At 41.2% G+C, this 20,013-nt stretch overlaps 1 protein-coding gene across 9 annotated transcripts in view; it reads left to right on the top strand.

The window, feature by feature from the left end:
• Nucleotides 1-15,815: 15,815 nt before the first annotated feature.
• The window catches only part of EYA1 (EYA transcriptional coactivator and phosphatase 1), a 321,910-nt gene continuing 317,712 nt past the window's right edge, over nt 15,816-20,013 (top strand). For 7 of the 9 annotated variants that reach the window (XM_030215486.1, XM_030215477.1, XM_030215459.1 and 4 more), the window contains exons 1-2: nt 15,816-16,022; nt 17,815-17,942. In XM_030215486.1, the coding sequence (XP_030071346.1) occupies nt 17,819-17,942 (124 nt within the window). In that variant the 5' untranslated portion in view covers nt 15,816-16,022; nt 17,815-17,818. The remainder of the gene's footprint in view (nt 16,023-17,814; nt 17,943-20,013) is intronic. The other 2 variants (XM_030215515.1, XM_030215509.1) reach the window with 1 other exon arrangement.

The following is a 20,013-nucleotide window of genomic DNA, read 5'->3' as shown; positions in this document are numbered from 1 at the left end:
AAACTCACCACAGGCCTCTACAACTTATATCTAGTGGCTGTGACTTAGCTGAGGTAAGCCACGTTTGATGAGAATATTTAAGCCTTGCAAGCCTTGCCCTGAGGTCTGGCCAGACATGGAGTGGAGGAGTAGCCTAGTGGTTAGGGTGGTGGACTTTGGTCCTGAGGAACTGAGTTCAATTCCTGGCACAGGCAGATCCTTGTGACTCTGGGCAAGTCACTTAACCCTCCATTGCCTGCCGCATTGAGCCTGCCATGAGTGGGAAAGCACAGGGTACAAATGTAACAAAAATAAATAAATGGTACTCAGAGAAAGAGAAGAGCTTACGGGCTGTCTTTGGGGCATGGCAGCCAACAGCATCACACTGTGCTTGAGCCCTGTCAGCCACTTATCTTGGATAAGGCCTCAGGTTTTCCTTTGTCACATGAGTTATTGTGCAGACCTACCCCCAAACCTCACTCGAGGTATCACAGATGCCTTTATAAAAATGGCTTAAAATAAGCATCTGGTTCTAACTTTGACATAGGTGCCCTGTTATAAAATTTGCCTTCAGCAGCTTAAACTTGATGACATACAAACTGTAGTAATACCTTATCAATGTATATGCTGCTCAGTCAATTTGTAGTATGGGGGGGGGGGGGTGGAGAGTATGTGATTAGTATCACAGTTCTGTATTGATACCACTGGCCAACCAAAACCTGCATTCCTCCCCCCCCCCCCCCCCCCCCCCGGCGATTTTTTAAATCCCAGTGCTATATATGCTGTTAAAACAAAACAAAAAAAAATATGCAGCATGTACAGGTAACAACTTGGACCATGGAAGATGAAACCCAGTGCAATTTTTCTAGCAAAAAAGGTGCCGGTACTCAAATGCCAGGCCACCCTTCAGGGGTGGGGTGATCACTGAGGGACTCACTTCACAATAGCCAGGCCCCCTGCAACCAGTCACAGAACCTATGACAAGGCAGAATTGGTGTCTTGAGCCTAAGCTCGTTCATTAAAACTTGTGGTCCATGGGTCAATTTTAGCAGACAATGGAAAAGGTGCCGGTACTCAGTACCCCCTCAAAAAAAGCCCTGATGAAACCTATTAGGAAATGTAGAAATATTCATAATCACAAGATTCAAGTTCATGCACAATGTTGATGTTGACATTTTTTAGTCTGAAAATGGTTGATTTATTCACATACAGGTTTCAATAAAGTATTTTATGACCAACAAACTTCTTATTATGCTCCAACTTTTATTCACATGTAACTGAAATAATTTTTTTTATTACAATTTACATTGTTTAATGTTGTTCTCATTTCTGTGGAAAGTTAGGGAGTCTTTTACTAAAGCTTAACTCGAGTTATCTGCAGCAGCAATTTATTCCTATGGGCCCTGCTGCAGATAACTCAAGCTAAGTTTTAGTAAAAGACCTCCTTGGTTTTAGTAAAAGACCTCCTTAGTGCTGTTGAACTAAAATAGAACTAACTTGTTTCTAACTTACACATCCTAATTTTTAGCTCAGTATTGGTTTATATAAGGTGAAACAGTCTGTTGTTTTACTTTGGATCAATCTTCATCTTTCTACGATAGGAGCAGAATATAAGACTAAGGGGCCCTTTTACTAAGCTGCGTAAGCATCTGCGTGTGCCCAACGCCTGCCAAAATGGAGTTACTGCCGGACTTCCGCATGGTTCTTGCGATAATTTCATTTTTGTCGTGCGTCTGATATGCACGTCTGAAAAATATATTTTATTACAGGACGTGTGCCATGGCATTTGAAGTGCATAGGTCATTACCGCCTGGTTACCACGTGAGTCTTTACCCTTGGTCAATGGCTGGCGGTAAGAAGTCTCAAACCCAAAATGGACGCATGACAATTTTCATTTTGCCGCACGCCCATTTTTGGCAAAATGTTTAAAAGGCATTTTTCACAGGTGCACTGAAAAATGACTCTGCTAGAAGTTGTTGTTGGTTATTTTTGTCTTACTTTGGAAAATGCTAATTGAAAATCAATCTGAATACAAAATGTACCAATTTTCACATTTACTATATTATGAAACACTATATTGGATGTTTGTGGGGGGGGGGGGGGGGTTTATATAAATATACCAGTCATGAAGCTGTTACAGATTTTTCTATATCATTACATAATATAGTGCATAGTATGCTAAATAAATATTGTATTTCACATTAAACCAACTGAGACCTTTTTGGTCTGTTTGGGGAAAGGAGTTACATGTTAGAAAAGGTCTCAGTGCAGGATATAATATACAGGCGTAAAGGTTTCAATTAGATCTGATATCTAATAAGTAATTACCCGTGCACCTTATATATACAGGGAAACCAACTAAAGTTTCACAACTGAGTACACATAAGGGAGCTTATTCACTGGAAATTCCCAAATCACCTTATCTAATTGGCCAATTTCTGCTTTTTAAAGCAAATTACCCCCTCCCTCCCCAATATGTAGGCAAAAATCACCCATGTAGAAGGTCTGAATTGCTCTTTCTGTAATAGATACAAAAGGCCACTGATGCATATCTCCAATGTAGATCAAATCAGCTGCTTTGGTTTTTCCTGGAGCACATGTTCCCACCGTGTGGGGAAGGAGTGCCAGCAATTGCAGTCTGAAGTAAACCCAACCCTGAAGCAATCAGAGCAGAAGAACTAGCATCCTTCGGGAGAGAAGCAGTAATGTCAAGGTTGACAAAACATTCTTTATAAAAAGCATCACAAATGTAGCAGAAATTGTCACTAAAATGCACCCACATACATTCTTCACCTGCTCCGAAAGGAGTGCAAATGTACAGATTGTGAGAGATATTTTGGGGCTAATTTTCAAAAAAAGAAAAACATTTCAAAAATGGCACAAGTGGCATTTCAACATTTTTCTCTGAAAAATGTCCAAACCGTAATTTTCAAAACTCAATTTTGAGACATTTTTCTTTGCGGTGCATCCAACTCACAAGGGAGCATATTGGAGGTGGGTTTGGGACATTCTCAAAACTTGGCCTTTTTTCTGCCATATTGTAACAAAGCAAGAACGTCTGGGGCTAAAAGGTAATGATGTGGTCTAGACCTGTTTCATTCGTGACAGAGGGGCCATTTCTTATATGACGTCCAAAATCCGAATAGGAAAGAAGGTCATTTTTGAAAAAGAAAAATGTCTATTTTTTTAATACTGTTTCAAACAAGGTTTTCTGCTTTAGACGTTTCATTTTTTGGTCTATTTTTGAAAAAACAAACAAATAAGTGCAAATGTAGAAAATCAAGCCATTGAGATGTAGGAGAAGCTATCATTTTTAGCAGACTGGTCCCCCAGAAATCCCAGGAGAGCAATGAGGCACCCTAGGGGGCACTTCTGCGCACTTCATAAAAATGCTCCCAGGTACAGAAAGGTGCCCTAAATGACAAGATGACTGCTGGAGGGAAGAACAGGAGTCAGCTTTGCACAGCCAACGAAGGTGAAGCGCCGCTGCCGCCGAACAGCTGGGCTGCTGCAGCGAGTGCAGCCTGCAACACACACCGGACCTCCCCCCCCCCCCCCCCCCCGTGCTGCTGGTGCCTGCACTGCCAAGAGAAGGAGCAGAACGTCGTCAAGAGAGCTCATCTCAGCCACAGCGGCCTTGTGTGGTAAGCTACTTTACTACTACACAAGGCAGCTGCAGCTGAGCTCTCTGGACGACGTTCTGCACCTTCTCTTGGCTTCAAGCAGTGCAGGCAGCACAGTGAGGGGATGGGAGACAGGAGACTGGGAGTGCACGGACAGCAGGCGGCTGAGTGGGCTGACAAGTGGCAAGCAGGCGACGCCGCCAACCATCTCCGAATCCGATACGGCCAGTGTTTGGAAGTGGTACCGCGTGCGCTTCATGAACTAAACTAGCGATGAATGCGCATAGGCGCCATTTTTTCCATCCACCCTAGCTACGCCTACGCCATGCACTGAACTGAAAGAAGGCTGTGCAGCACTCTCACTGCAGCCTAAGCGGCATCTAGAAGACCAGCACCGGATTGGAGGAGCAGGACAAATTGGGGTGGGCCTGAGATGTGATTGGGTGGGCCTGGGCCCATCCAGGCCCACCCGTAGCTACGCCCCTGACTGGGTTAGGAACTGGTTGAGTGGAAGGCAACAGAGGCTAGAGGAAAATGGAGCTCATTCTGAGGAAAAGGATGTTATCAGTGAGGTGCCACAAGGTTTGGTTCTTGGGCCAGTTCTTTTAACATTTGTGTAAGCGATATTGCTGAAGGGCGATCTAGTAAAGTTTGCCTCTTTGTAGATGATACTAAAATTTGCAATAGTGTGGACCCCCCCTGATGGTGTGGATAACATGAGGAAGGATTTAGAGAAACTAGAGGAATAATCTGGAATTTGGCAGCCTAGATTTAAAGCTAAAAAATGCAAGGGCATGCATTTGGGCTGCAAAAGCCTGAGGGAATGGTACAGTTTAGGGGGTGAGAACTTTTGTGCATGATAGAGGAGCGGGACTTGGGTGTTAATGTATGTGATGATCTTAAGGTGGCCAAACAGGTTGAAAAGGTGATGGTAAAAGCTAGAAGGATGCTTGGAAGCATAGGGAGGAGAGGTATGGCCTGTAGGAAAAAGGAGGTGATGATGCCCCTGTATAAGACTCTGGTGAGACCTTGGTTAGAATAGTGTGTACAGTTCTGGAGACCGCACCTTCAAAAAGATATGGACAGGGTGGAGAGGGTCCAGAGGGTAGCTACTAAAATTGTCACTGGTCTTCATCATAAAGCATATACAGACAGACTTAAAGATCTCAATATGGAAGAAAGTTGGTAGAGGAGAGATATCATAGGGACATTTAAATACTTATACAGCACAAATGTATAGGAAAGGAAGCTCTGGAATGAGGGGGCATAGGATGAAGGTGAAAGGAGATAGACTCAGAAGTAACGGGAAGAAATACTTCTTCATGGAAAGGGTGGTGAATTCATGGCATGGCCTCCCGATGGAAGTAGTAGTGACAAAAACAGTATCTGAATTCAAGAGAGCTTGGGACAAGTGCATAGGATCTGTAAGGGAGTGACAGGGAGAATAGATGGCATGGTTGGGCAGACAGGATAGGCCTATTGTCTTTTAAACCTTGGAGCTGGGACCCGTTCTACCAGGCATGTCCCCACATCCCCCCTCCCCCCCCCCCCGTACGCTTTCACTCAATAACTCTCTGCACACAATTGTGGAATAACCATAGGCCGCAGCTTGATTTATTAACATTTAAACTTCCAATTAACATCCGTATAGGATAACCCCCACCCCCGAGCTACAGTTGTCATAACAAAAGCACCCACAATTGCCCCCTCCGCTGCTCGCCATGATAGCAAAGCAGCAACTTCCACTTCCGGCTGTCACCGCAACTCTTCACCCTTTCGACTCCGCCTTCACAGCAAGAGGCCTGGCCCGTGTGGACCTCCACACATTATTCCGGGTCACCTGACCCATCTTAATGACCTGGCTCAGCCCCCCCATGAGCCATTGCTTCTGTAGCTCGGGTTTTTTGCTGCTGCGACAAACTTCGATGCCACTCCTGAAAAACAACATCTACAACACCACACAGATAAGCCTCCTCACATCCAGTACATGAGAGGGTGGGAGGGAGGGAAAACTGCCTCCGAGGATCAGACAACGCCCTGAGCCTCGGAGGAAGCAGAGCCCCTCTTCCCTTCCCACAGCCCCGCCCCCCAGCAACCTATCCTCCAATCAGCTGCCTGTGTTGCTTCTGTGCTGTCAGCTTCTGTTGATCTGACCAATCCCAGCTGCCCACGTGCTCACCAGCCGAACACGACCCCCCACCCCCCCACATAACCACATGCTCTTCACCCCACTGCCCTCAGAGCCTTCTCGAACGGGCCCAGCCCTCGTTTAACTGGGCCCGTCGAGACAAGCTCTTGGGCCTTTCAATCTGCCTACATTTTTCTCTGTTTCTTGTCAGTGCTCATACTTTTACATGCATATACAGGCATGAAATCTTATCAAAGCCCTTTTCCATGCATAAAACAGGGTTTACCCACAGAAAACTCAACATAAAATTCCCCTCCCAGTCCTGATAAAGAGCAGCACTGTTTTCATTGTAAGAGTGAGGAACACTGAAATATGCTATAGTACCTATAGTTGGGAGTCAACGAAAGAAACATTTCCAGGTTTTTATTCAGCCTCCCTCCCCCCCCCCCCCCCCCCCCCCCCCCATTTTTAGGCCTTTATTTGTTTGTTTCACACATTTGTTATAATAAAAATGTTTTAGCATCCATTAAAACTTTTCAAGATGTGCAAATCAACTTAACATGTTCATTCACAGGATAACTTGTGTTAAATTGATTTTGCAGACAACATATTTTTAAGGAGTGTTAAATGAATGAGCTGTTTATGCCAAGTTGCTTCCCTTGATCTTGTGACACTAGGTTGTATCTATACGAGAATGATTTGGTACTCCAAGGGGCCCTTTTACTAAGCCCCATAGACGCTTACGCATGCCCAAAGCATGCCAATTTGGAGTTACCACCCGGCTACCGAATGGCGGTAATTTCATTTTTGTTGCACATCCGCTACACACGTCCAAAAGATAATTTTTATTTTCTGATGCGTGTCCGCTATGCGCATCTAGTGGCATTTGACTCGCATAGGTCATTATCACCCGGTTACCGCATGAGACCTTACCCTACTACTTATCATTTCTATAGCGCTACTAGACATGTGCAGCGCTGTACACTTGAACATGGCCCTAAGTCAATGGCTGGCAGTAAGATCTCAGAGCCAAAATGGACGTGTATCTATTTTTATTTTGTCTAAATACCATTATTTCCACTGGACGAAAATGATAAGTATATCAATGTCTAGTGTTGTTGTATAATTTATTTATTTATTTGTTTGTTTGTTTGTTGCATTTGTATCCCACCTTATCCCACCTCTTTGCAGGCTCAAAGTGGCTTACAATACATCATGAGTAGTGGAAGAATGTTAGTAAATAAACATTTAGTATTGCATAATCTTGGTTAGTATGATGATAAAAATAAAGTAGTAGTATACAAGCAGATTTTAAGAAGGAAAAAGGGCCTCACAGCGCTCCTAGATTTGAAAGTATCTATTGGAGCTGAATCGGATGCAAAGCTATCCTCTGTTCATCATTGGCCCAAAAAACCTTCCGTGTGTTGTGATAATTAGTATTAAATTGTAAAAAAAAATTACAAACATATATAGTAGCTTTTCCTCTGTGTGAACCTACAGGGTAAATAGCTATTTGTCTGTGTTTTTACATTGTTTCATTATGGCAGAAAAAACATCCAAGTTTTGGGAATGCCCGAATCCCACCCCCAACACGCTCCCTTGTGATCTGAATGCACTGCATGTGAACTGTATAGAAAAACATCTTAAAATAGATTTACAAAATAGTGATTTGGACTTTTCGGCAAAAAAATAAAAATGTCCATCTGCCACTTTGTGCCGCTTTTTGGACGTTTTTCTGCTTTGAAAATGAGCCTCAAAGTGACTTGTCCAGTGTCACAGTTAGAAGCTAAGGAGCATCTGGAGCTGACACCGTCACACTTTTTCTAATCACAGATTTATGTTGTAAGCACTAGACTGCTTCTCAACCCTAAGCCCTCCTCCACTACTTCTATCATTAGTCTAGGTCCCGTTAATATTATTGAATTGCCTTTCACCTGTTCAAGTCTGTTATATTTATAATGGGTTTTTTAAAAATTTGTTTTAAAAAGTATATTCTGAGGGCTCTACTCACATTCACATACTTATAAGTAACATATGGAGTTGTGAAGGGTGCTGCCATCTCTGTATACTCTGAATTGGTCCTTAAAGGTCCTGTTTAACTTGGACCAAAACCACAGGATAATGGGAGCCATTATAGCTTTTGGAACAAGCATGGAGAAGCCTATGGACCATAAGGTGGCAGGGTGAATTCTGTTTAGGTTAGCTGTGTAGATACCTCGGTCTGTTGGTCCAAAAAGAATCAGCCTGAGCCAGGGGCGTAGCCAGACCTCATGGTGGGAGGGGGCCAGAGCCTTAGCTTGGGGGCACATTTTGAGTGCCACCCCGCTGCCCCCTGTCCCCAACCCATGCCATCTGAAGCCGTCTTCAGCGCAGTCTCCGACGCAGTCGTGTTCGCTGCCTGCCCCCTGCTCTTCTTTCTTCTTGCTCCTCCTGTGCACGCTGACGCTCAGCACAGAGCGGGGGCAGGCAGCGAATGTGGCTGCGCCGGAGACCGTGCTGAAGAAAGCTTTGGTTGGCATGGGTTAGGCATCCCTGCCAGCCAAACCTGGGGCCCGGATGAAATTTGTGGGGGCCCAGGCCCACGTGGTCCCCCATAGATATGCCCCTGGCCTGAGCATCCATGTAAAGAAGGTAACTATCCCATATTTTCTTGGTTACACACAGATATGTATGCAATTTCAGGCTCCCTTGCCTTTGGGCTATCTTGGAGGTTTGGCATAACATTCTGCTTCTGCAGTATCCACAGTTTGCATATTCTAGGCAAAGTGTCTATTCATTTTCCTAATAGGCCAAAAACTGAACAGCATTTTTATCTCAAGGTTTTGTTGTTCATCTGAAAGCAAGAAAATCTGTGGATCTGTGTTTGCTAAATCTATTCTAAAGCAATCTGCTGTTACATTTCCTTCATTCTAAATCATAGTTGCTCAATTACAATCTGCGGGGGGGGGGGGGGGGGTGTGTGTGTGTGTGTGTGGGGGGGGGGGGTTATAATGCCTTTCCCAGTCCCAGACCTTCACTTTTATTGTTTATATTGTGGCAAAGGGTTTCTCAAAGCAAAATCCAAAACCAGATTTCTAGGAATCAGGTATTTAACATGCATAATTGTATTTAAATATATTAATAGTGATGAATTTTTTGAAAAGCACACAAGGTTGCCTAAAAAAGTAAACTCTTAAGTGTAACATTTGAAACCATATTCTTCAATCCTAATCAGAGGTTTGTAATTCATTTTAATTCTGTATTATTGAACTAAGTAGTCATTTTCCCTTTAGGACATATAATATTATGAAAGATATTTTCCCCTACTGGCAGACTTAAGGCAGGCCCTCCCTGAATGAGGTCCAAGGTTAATTAATGCCTTATAATATGGACATTTTGACTGTGCAAAAAGGGGAAAAAATGCAATTCTGAAAAAACTAATGGGATATTTTGATGGGGAAAAATGAAATATACTTTGAATATACATTTTTATGAACTAAAATATTAAAAGCATAAACAAACAGCTTTTTAAATAACTCTTGCTGTATTAAGTACATTGTATATGGTTAAATTTAGAATTTTTTGGGCAATTTTTAATATGATAAGGCCTTTTCCTTGCTGCAAAGTGTGAATATTAGCTTACATGAACCAAACCTTAGTTGGTTATCTTTTTGCCTATTGTGTGAAAGTAAGATGGCCTTTTATTTTTTTTTTTTAATGCTGGATTGGATTTAGTGATTTGATATACCACTTAATACAATTGTGATAAAGCTGCTGTACAATAAAATAATTCAAATGTTCTTCAAAATATGGACTAATATCTGCTAATCTGTTACAGAGGTTAGTTTACTTCACTGCTATAAAACAAAGACAGAGGAATAGGAATGCAAACAGGTTACTTTGTAAGCAAGGTGCATTTTAAAAAGTTGTGCATTCTAGTATTTCACTTAAATTCGGAGATATTGAATGGCGTGGGGGGGGGGAGGGGAGAGATATACAGCAGGACAATCTGTGGCTGCACTCAAAAGAAATGAATGGGTAGCTGCCGCCAGTTGACAGCCTTCTCGAGCTGGTCTGTTCACACACAGCTGTTTATCCGGATACCAGGGGTTCATTCATTTACATAATATTCCCCCCCCCCCCCCTAAAGCACTGTGAGGGCGATTCAAGCAGCACACTGCTGCTCATTTCAATTGTTCTACTTAAACCAATAAGGTTGGAACAAGGGGGGGGGGGGGGGAAACTGTGGTTTGCTTTATACACCAAAAAAAAAAAAGACCCCGAGGCTACGTGGGCAGACCTACAAGGCTGCGCAAACAAATAGGAGGGAAGACGCTCCTACTCTGCCTTTGTCTGCTGCAAACTTCTCTGCTGCACTGGGCCCCGGTTTCTAGCACGTTGCCCAGAAGTGCAGCTCAGCGCGGCAGAGCGAGAGAGCTGATGGTGGCCAGCTCGGGGCTCGAGGCAGACTCCCCAGCGCCACTTCCTGGGAAAGTGCACAGCGCTGCTGCTGCTGCTCTCCTGGCTGCAGCGGCCGCGTTTCGCCACAGACGCCCCCCGAGTGAGCAGCTGCAAGTCACACAGACCCCCGGCTCTTTGCCCCCCAGAGACGCCCCGCTGCTTCTCCGCTGTTCCGAGTGAGAATTTACTACAGGGGCACCACTGCCCTGCCTCTTGTCCGGGAATACAACTATTTAAGGAATGATGGGTTGCTAAACGCACAACTTTTGAAGGGGAGTGCATAAGGCTGGTGGATTCAGCGGCTAGAACGTTCCTGTAAGTACAATCCGTTTTCAGATTTGCTGGCTGAAGAAGACAGCTGAGTGGGTAAAGGTTAGGGTATCAACAACTTGCCCCCCCCCCCCCTCCCAATCCACAAGCAGAGCTTTCACCTGAATTAGTCTAAGATGCAGTATTTCCTATGTATTTACATTCCACATTTCTTTAACTTAGCTTTTTATTGTTTATACGTTTGTAACTATATTAATGATCTCAACCAAGTTTGCAGGCGCCTTAGGTCGCTAGGTTTTAGGTTACACACGATTCAGCACAGAAACAAACAACCCAGAGGTATAATAATTTGTGTTACCCATTCGGGATTTTGTGCTTCTCATCTGATTTGCCGCTCTTTTTTTTTTTTTTTTTCTTCAATCCCTCCAGTCTAAGGAAGATGACCTGATTTTCATTTAGGACAGGACTAGCCTGGGACGAGGTGAAGTTAGCATAGGAGTAAACCAGTGGACTTTAGAGAAGATAATTAGACAGAGGGAAAGAAAAGCAAATCGGAATTACTGTCACCGCGAAATTCAACAGGAAACCCTTTGCTTCTTATATTCCAGTTTTATAAACGCAAAGGGGGGGTGGGGATGGGGGGAAGCATTCTGATCCCCAAAGGAGACCTTTCAAGCGGTGAATAAACATTGACAACTGGAAATGTATAGCAGTTGCTGGTATTCTCTTTACATTTACGTTTATAATCCTAAAGTTAACGTGCCATTGAAATACCTGTTGATCTGATTTGATTACTACAAACGAGATTACAAAAAACAAGAAGAAATCAGCTTTTCTATGCTGCCAAGAAATATTTTTTTCCCTGGACGGAGTACTTCTTAAGATTTGTGAAAAGCTTAGAGTACAAAGGTATCAGAAAGTTGATCTATGATGTACAAAATATGAGTAACTCCTCAGGCTTCATAACAGACGTAGAAAAAAAATTACTAGTTCTTATAGCAAACACATATCCGTGTTTGTAATATATAATATCTATTAAAAAAATAGGAAAAATATAACTGGTGCATATTTTGGTCGTGGAGTTGCTCGCCTTTCCTAAGGCCCAGCCGCACTCGTTCAGAAGTAAAACTTCTTTCTGACAGGCAGAGGTGGTGATTCTGGAGCGCCTGGCAAGCTATCAGCAGCCTATGCAAAACCTCAGTGAGAGGGCAGCAGCCCTCCGAATTTATCACAGGCGACCCGATGGGAAGGCAAAAGTGGCACACGCGCAGGGGAGGGATTCTATGCAGTGTATGATGGAGATCACATAAAAACAATCATCTGATAAAAATGTTCACTTTAATTCATTTATGGTGTTTTTTTTTTAAATAATATCACCCTTACTTAAAATTCTGATGTTGGCATTTCAAATTGTTTTGAAAGAGAACACTTGTTCGGCTACGTTATTAGCTGGAACCTTCATCTTGAAAAAAGGGGCTATTTTGAGCAGTTTTTAAGGGGTTTAAATTTTTAAGGGTTTTATTTTAGTGTGTTTGGCTTTTAGAAGGAACATCTTTGCAGTGATATACGATTTGAGGTTTTAAAAAAACCCATTAATTGTTTGCGCTATATAACTAAAACGACTATTAGCTTAACAGCCAATTTTTGATAAATGCCCATGACACTTAATATATTACTTTAAGGATCAATTATAGACACGTGAAAATGAAGTATATTTAAACACATTGAATATGTGTCTTTCAAGGAAGAATACTGGTTTTTTTTAGTGAATGATAATTCATATTATAAATTTGCCATCGCCTTTAAGGCTCCAATAGACAGACAGGGCAGATCTGTGGTTCAGGAAAAGCAGCTAGCATGCCGACTCTATTTATTTGGTTAAGTCTGGCATTTTCACTTTGAAAATTTCTTTTCAGCTGGACAAAAATGTTTTAAATTACAGTCATTTAGTAAAAATTGCTTCTAGTAAGCAAAAAAAAAAAAAAAATTAAGACTGGAAACCTCATAATTTGGACAAGTACCTCTGTTTTATTTGCCCTGCGCTGCTGAGCCTTAAGAAGCTCTTCCCATTTGCAGTTTACTTTTCACAGAACATTATTAACTTTTTTTTGGCCAGGCGCGTGATGTTCTGTCAGATGCTTTTGATTTGTAATTTAGCAAAGTATAATAAACAGTGCAAGAGTCATGAATTTTCCTCTGGATCCCGAGCTCTGTGGTAGGGAAAATGTGAGAAAACGTGTACCTTTAAGTCTCGTTTGATCTCTCAAAGCAAGTTTGCCTTCTGGAAATAATTTCTGGGGTTGAAGAGCATGGAATTAGCAGATTTAATGTGGCTATTCAATGGATTGGTGGCGTACTATATCAGATTTAGCAAAAAGAGAGAGAGAGAGAGAGACAAATTGAACATAGAGAATGCTTACATCTGTGAAGAATTATACATTTTGTATTTTTAAGGGAACAAAATGCCTCATTAACTAATCAGAATTCGATGTTTTGGGGTCACATTACAAACGGTTAGTGTTCCCTTCATTATGCATTCCGTTTTAGCACTTAGAGATGCCGTTTATGTCTTCCAGACCATTTAAACTAAGATGTGAAGGCTCATTTTCAAAGCCTTTGAAAATGAGCACCTAAGGTGTGTCGAAAGGGAAAAAAAACTGGACCCGTCACATGGTCAAAACAAACACACACACACACAAAAAAAACATAAGTGTGCAAGGAACTGTGTTTTTGTTTCAAGTGTAATCTTACTGCAAAAGACTGTGTGGTCAGAACTGCATGTTCAAGATTTTTAAAAAATAGTCATAGGGTGGCTATGTGTGAAGTGTGAAGGCCGGTTCCACAGATGCGTTTGCTTTTGTGACAGCTGGAACAGTTCCTACCGTTTCTGTGTGACTAAATGCAGTTTCTGCAATATTATTATTCATTGTTAATACTTCCAGCAAATGTAAAAAAAAAAAAATGAAAAAATGCACACGCCAGAACTTTTGTTTCTTGTGGACTGTTAACAATATGTTTTCTTACCGCACTGTAATTTTGTACCACACATAAAAACCTACAAGCATGTGAAGTGTAGCATTTTGTAAACTGTAACTAATTTCACTCACATCTGTGTCTAATTGTTGTCTCTTCGCATTCTTGGGAGTGGATTTATTTTTCCTGAGCCACTATGTGGATTCAGCTGACCAGCCTAAGTGAGGATTAGTTGTTTTAAAGTTATTTTGATTAAAGTCTCATTTTTAAATATGGCAACACACAACACATGGTTTAAATAACTCCCAGGGCTCCAAGGAATAGCTGATTAAAATCTGAAAACGTGGATGTACATTAATAAATAATAAGGGAGGCAAAGAGTGTCCTGTATATACTTGATAGCAATTATACATACACAGCTATTTGCATCTGGATGATTATAAAGAGACATTACATATGTACATTATATAACCCATTATCTATATACACCCCCCCATACTGAGAGTTTCTAGTATAAATTTGCAGTATTTTTCTATGACAACAATAGCTTATTTTTAAATATAGACCTGTTTTAAATTTAACTTAGAATATTAAAATTGGGACATTTTAAAAAAATATATATTTTTATATGTAAACACGCGTGTTAGGATTTTTTATTTGAAGACTTTCATTTCCAGGTTAACTATGCCTCTTTATAAACAGGGATAGATACGTTTGTCTATTTCTTTTGTCCAGCCACTTTTTTTTATGGAATTAAAATACTATTAAAGAACAAGACAATTGCCACATCTAAGTTCAATGCTGTCAAGTAGCTTATACAAATATAATAGTAGCCCAGGAAACATTCGGTGAATTTCACGCCGTCGAATATTCATGTCTCGGAGAACACATTTCGTTGTCGCTTTTCTTACCTTGATGCCTAGGATATGTCCAGGAGGCATAAATCAGTAGTTCCTCCAATGTAAGCAATATCTGCTTTGATTTTTTCACAGCCATGTAGCTCAGATTCTGTTCATAAGTGATCCCTTAAATTATAATATGCAAAGAAGTGGGAAAGTTGAGGGTACCCTGCACTTTCCAGTCGCAAGCTGGCCATTGTTAGTCCTAATTTTGAAAGGTTGCCTGTCCTCGTAACAGTTTCATAATCGTAAAGCTTCTTATTAGTAATTAAGATCAACATATCTGTAAAAGGAATAAGCGAGATTTGCTTGGCTGATTTTTAATGGTACTTAAAATGCCTCGTCTCTCTTGGGTTTGTTTTGGGATCATCAAAGAAAAGTCAGTTCAGGTTGAATGGCTCTGCACATCAAAGATGGTGAGGACAGACTTTCAAACAGTATCTTCCCTCTGCCGGTGAAGATTTTGCGCTTTCAAGCCAAAAGCCTCTCCTCACCTGGGCTTTACCACCTGTTGCCAATGTGATTTGTACTAGTTATAAAGGAAAAGACCGGTCTGAGTTGTTTTGTTTTAATCCAAGACACGTGACAAAGCATTTATAAGAATTTTGTTTTACAAAATGCTTCCAGGATATAGGTTATCTAGGATTTTGAATCTTAGTGCTTTTTCTTTGTTAACAGGTCTACTTTTTTTTTCTGATTTCCTGTTCTTGAAGGCCAGTCTCCTTCATGATTCTTAATTTCAACATTAAGATACACGCAAGAGAGCGAGATCCACACGTCCTTATTTAACAAAGAGAGAAATCTCATGTGAAAAGTTCCCTACTCGGCTTTTTTTTTCACATCTATAGTACCCACACAAATGAAAATTAAAGCGTCAATCTCCTTCCTTTCAGTAGAGTCGTGTTAATGTCTTACTACTGGAATACTACACCATGTGGAATTATATTCACAGTTAAATCAGATTCCATCCTACTCCCTTCTGGTCTCACAAAATACTTCTTTACCAGTGTCCTTAGAATTTCTTTTAGCTTAATCAAAAGCTAAAGAGTAAAGGCGTCCATATTTCAAGTCTGTCATCCGTACACACACATACACAAACCCTGCCCAGGAGCTGACCTAAAGAATGCTGAGTGACAAAGGGTAAATGAAGACGAAAACTGTCAAGGGGGAGGTAGGAAGGAACCTTATTTCAAGCAGTGATAAGAAAAGCTGAAAGATCGTCTGGAAGTGGGAGAGGTTTAAAGCCTGAGCAGCTTCTGTTGCACCAGGGGCATGCTGTTAATAGCTACCTTTTTCCCAGGCACCTTGGACTAACTACCTTAGGAGAGAAACTGCCTTACATGTTCTGAAAAGGGGGGGGGGGGGGGACAGAGAGAGAGAGGGATAATCCAGTTTGCAGCTGTCATAGGCCACTGATGAATCACAATCCCGTCATTTGGCTGCCTTTCCTCTGCTAGGGGGAGGGGAGAGACCTGCAGGAAGAAACAACAGTTGAGGCTTCAATTTAAAGTCAATATGCCTTTCACCGCTGTAGTGTCCTCTTCCTCCTTCTTGTTTTGGGGCTTTATTTTTATGATCAGGCATGCTTTTTGGTTGAACTGAAACCCAGACATCGAGGTAGAATAAAATTGCAGGGTTTTTTGTTTTTTCTTCAACGCAGGTGCAGAAACCTTTAACCAGTTCAGATGTTGCTGTTTCTTCAACTTGTAGGTAAGGAATCTAGTTGATATTTTCGTTGTTGTGGGTACGACAAAGCTCTCCCCCTCCCCTTTTTTTTGTGCATTTTTGTATTCTATCGCTGACTTTTCGTTAATACACATTAAAAAAAAGTATTTGCACGTCATGAAACATTTACGAATGAGTTCAAGAATGGCTGTTTTCCGGGTTAAGAGTTACTTAGATTTGTTAGCCTAAAATCACTTTTTTTGATTATATGTTTTAAAACTTCGGAGTTCTTAAGACAGAAGAAGAAGTAGCATATGCAGTCCTGCGCGCGCAAAAACTGGGCTAATAACCTCGGAAGGCAGCAATTTTATTATGTCTTGCTGAGAAAGCACTGATCAGGAATATCCACGGAATTATCGCATTCGTGTGTACAGTGCGGTGCAAACTTATTTTCCTGTAGTGTAAACTGATAAGTGCAGTCTTCTGGAGTGGCACAAACTTATTTACAACAGAGACGGGAGACACGAGGTAGAAAGTCTCCCTGATAGCTCGTTTAGAAAAACAACGACAAAAAAAAAAGGAGAGTATGCAGGCTGATCAGATCGCTTTAATAGATAACACAGCTCCAGAGGACCTTAAGGCAGAATGCAGCAACCCAAAATCCAATTTACGTTTCCGGTTTTGTATTTAGGGATATAAATCATACTTTTTCCCCCCTCCCAGCTACAATGCAGTCAACAGCTGACTGTAAAAAATTATGCCAGCAGATCTGCCCTTTTATTTTGTTTGGTGATCAAGTTTAAACGTAGATATGACAGGATTCGAAAGCGGCCCCACTTTTTTTGACTGACAGCTTGCAGCTCGGCTCGAGGGCCGTCTCTCTGCCTGTATAGATTCTCTGTATGTTGGCCTTATCCCTTTTCAATTGGGCACGCTTTATGTAATCCACAAAGCAAACAAGCGAGCAGACATAATAATGTTTTAATGCTGCATTTGTTTTAACGGAAACGGAGGAACAATTAAGTAGTTTGCCAGAGTAAACACATGCATCAGGAATATCTCATAGCTTGTCACTCGACTGCAGGCTTCAACAATTGCTCAAGTGTTTTATTTGGGTTGGAGACCCCCCTTTAAAACGCAATTAGATGGGAAATTGCGGGGAAGTTCTGGGCTTAGGCTTTGTTCGAAAGAATATACTTCTTAATAGGTTGACAGTGTCTTACACAAGGAAATGTATTGTAGAGCAGAGATGTTTACACAGTTCAACACCCTACGTTGTTTTTACATTCCCATTTTCCTGTTTGTAGCGCTGGTTGTTGAATTTGTACTTTGGTAATCATTTTTTTTTAAACTCTTCACCCCCTTTTTTTTTTTTTTACCGTTCATGTGAGACTCGTGTCATTTTGCCCCTACTTTATAAATGTAGGAGGATGAAAAGTTTGACCTGGACAGCGGTTCTGTAGAGCTGTATTGACAAGGAGAAGCGAGAAATTAGAGTCATTTAATACGACCAGAGACGGCACTGACCATCATCAGATTCCTGGACATGATCATGATCTGTAATTGTCTTTTCCCTACATTTTTCCTTTGTTGTGTTTTTTTTTTAAACCACTTTATTATTTTGGCAAGGTTGGTAACCCATATACAAGGTGTCAAGCCATGAAAGTTTTTTTTTTTTTGAATCTGAAAATCCTGGCTTTACACCTACTGCAGCAATGTAGAAATGATCCCATTTGTGTTCAGCCAAAAATAGGATATTTTTGAGGGGGGGGGGGGGGGAGCAATATCTTAATAAGGATGGGATGTCCTACAGCGGTTGACTACTTCTTTTCTTTAGGTCTATGGAAATGCAGGATCTAGCCAGCCCACACAGCCGACTAAGTGGTAGTAGTGAATCCCCCAGTGGTCCAAATCTTGATAACTCCCATATAAATAACAATTCCATGACACCAAATGGCACAGAAGGTGAGTAGTGTACTGTATTAATACTGCAGTTGGCTTATATCACATGCTGTTTAGTGGAGATATTGCTTCAAGTTTTCTTGTCTTAAAACCACATTTCTTGCAGCTATTGGTTTATTTCCCCGCACTTATGTGGAGCAAAACAATCAAATCAATTTGAAATGCAGAATAAAATAAATCATTCCGCAGCTATTTAGCCCCCTATCCGTCATCCCGTAAAAGGATTCCTCTGCATACCACCTAAATATGAATTAAAGGAGTTTTGGTATCTAGACTGTAGATAGAGGTTCTTTCTAATCATTTTTGTTTGTTTATTCTGCCACATAGCCTTTCAGTTGACGGCTGCTTATGTCTGGCAAGTGAGAGAATTTCTTAAAGAAAGCTTACCACTGAGGACATGGAGCTTCCATCCCTAGTAGTTCATAATTATTAATGTACAGGTGTGAACATTTTACTAAATACATGCATATTTCTCTCATCTTATTTTGACCACATAAGGGCCCATGACAGTTAAGTGGCTGATTAGAGTAATGATGCATTTCTCACACACTGCACCACATGTCTGCCACTGTTAGATCTTGTTCAGAATAGGGATTAATGACCCGCTGCGTGCTGTGAAGCAGAGCATGCTAAAACGCAGACAAACTGAGTGTACATTATAAAACTAAAAATGGCAATCGGTTTTTCTGTTGTATTTTACAATGAAAGTCCAGAGCCTTTTCTTAAAAAAAAAAGAATGCACCATTGAAGTTTCATTTAATTTCCTTCATTATACTTAGCAGATGCTTCTACCTAAAAGTTGGCAGTGATATGTGTCACAGAACAAATCAAACATTTCAAATATTTAACCCCCCACATCAGCGCAAAATCCCTATAATGCTATAACCCCACTCAATGCTTCATAAAAGTAAAAAACAAAACAAAACTAAGTGCTTCCACCAAATATTCCAAAGGGATGAATTCTACAGCACGGTGCCCGATCTGTGCCCTTTACAGCTAATATTCTTGTCCCAGCAAATGTTGTTAACCCACAGCCAAAGCAACTCCCAGCGAATGTCCCAGACTCTACCACTATTACCTGAGGACAGCCAAGGGTCATGCCCATTCAAAACCTGAGACCCGCAAGTTAAGAGGCCTGTGTGTTGATTATTATTTACCTCATGGACCTATAAAATGGGAAACACTCTTTAGCTGATCAGGCTCTTAAATGCATGTAACAGGAGTAGGGAATGGATATGTGTTCTGCTGATCCAAAACCAACAGCTGTCATTCAGTCAGCAGTTACGTTATAGCCTTATCCATACAATGCAAAAAAAAAAATTATAAATATGTTTTGCGATGATTGCTTTGATGGTCTTTAGGGTGATGTTTTATTGAATGCTGTGCATTTGTGGTACAATGTTATGGGTTTGAACCATTAGAAGAAAAACAATAAAAAGCTTTTAGTATCACTGAAGTTATAACATACCAGTTACAATACGTGTGGCTGCCTGGCTTAAAATTTCTAGGGGAATTCTCACTTCAAATTCCTCTTGTTTTAGCTGGCTTTCAATAAACTGACCACACTGTGCCTGTACTACTGAAAAATCACATTTCTTTGAATTATTTGTTCAGGCTTGCTCTTGGTATATTTTCCTTACAGCCAATGGAAGCAGCAGCGTAAATAGATGTAAATCAGGAGGGAAAAGAAAATAATCTGGATTGCAAAATGTTTTCATATGAGAGCATGATTGTAGGGGGCACATTGACTTCCTCCCACAACTCTAGGCAGATAGCATCTAACTCATGTGTGTCTCCAACACCAGCATATAGAGATACCTGTCAGCGGCCCAGGGCTCTGTGCTGCTCAGTGTAGCTGGAAATGCCGCACTGCCCTTCGGGTTTTGTTTTTCACTCTTTGTCACCTGGGTTACTGGGGATGGAGGCCTCCCAAGGTAAGCAAGTGCAAAAGTAGCCGGTTCTATAAGGCAGGTGAAACGTAGTCATTCCAAAGAGATTGCTTAAGGGGGAAGTACAACAGGATTATCTTCTTCTTTTTTTTTTTTTTTTTCATTCTTTCATTTGTGATTGCCCT

Source organism: Microcaecilia unicolor, chromosome 1 (assembly GCF_901765095.1).
Source record: "Microcaecilia unicolor chromosome 1, aMicUni1.1, whole genome shotgun sequence".
Lineage (NCBI taxonomy): Eukaryota > Metazoa > Chordata > Amphibia > Gymnophiona > Siphonopidae > Microcaecilia > Microcaecilia unicolor.
Note: the sequence above shows the minus strand (reverse complement) of the source record. Positions and strands in the feature narration are given on the sequence as shown.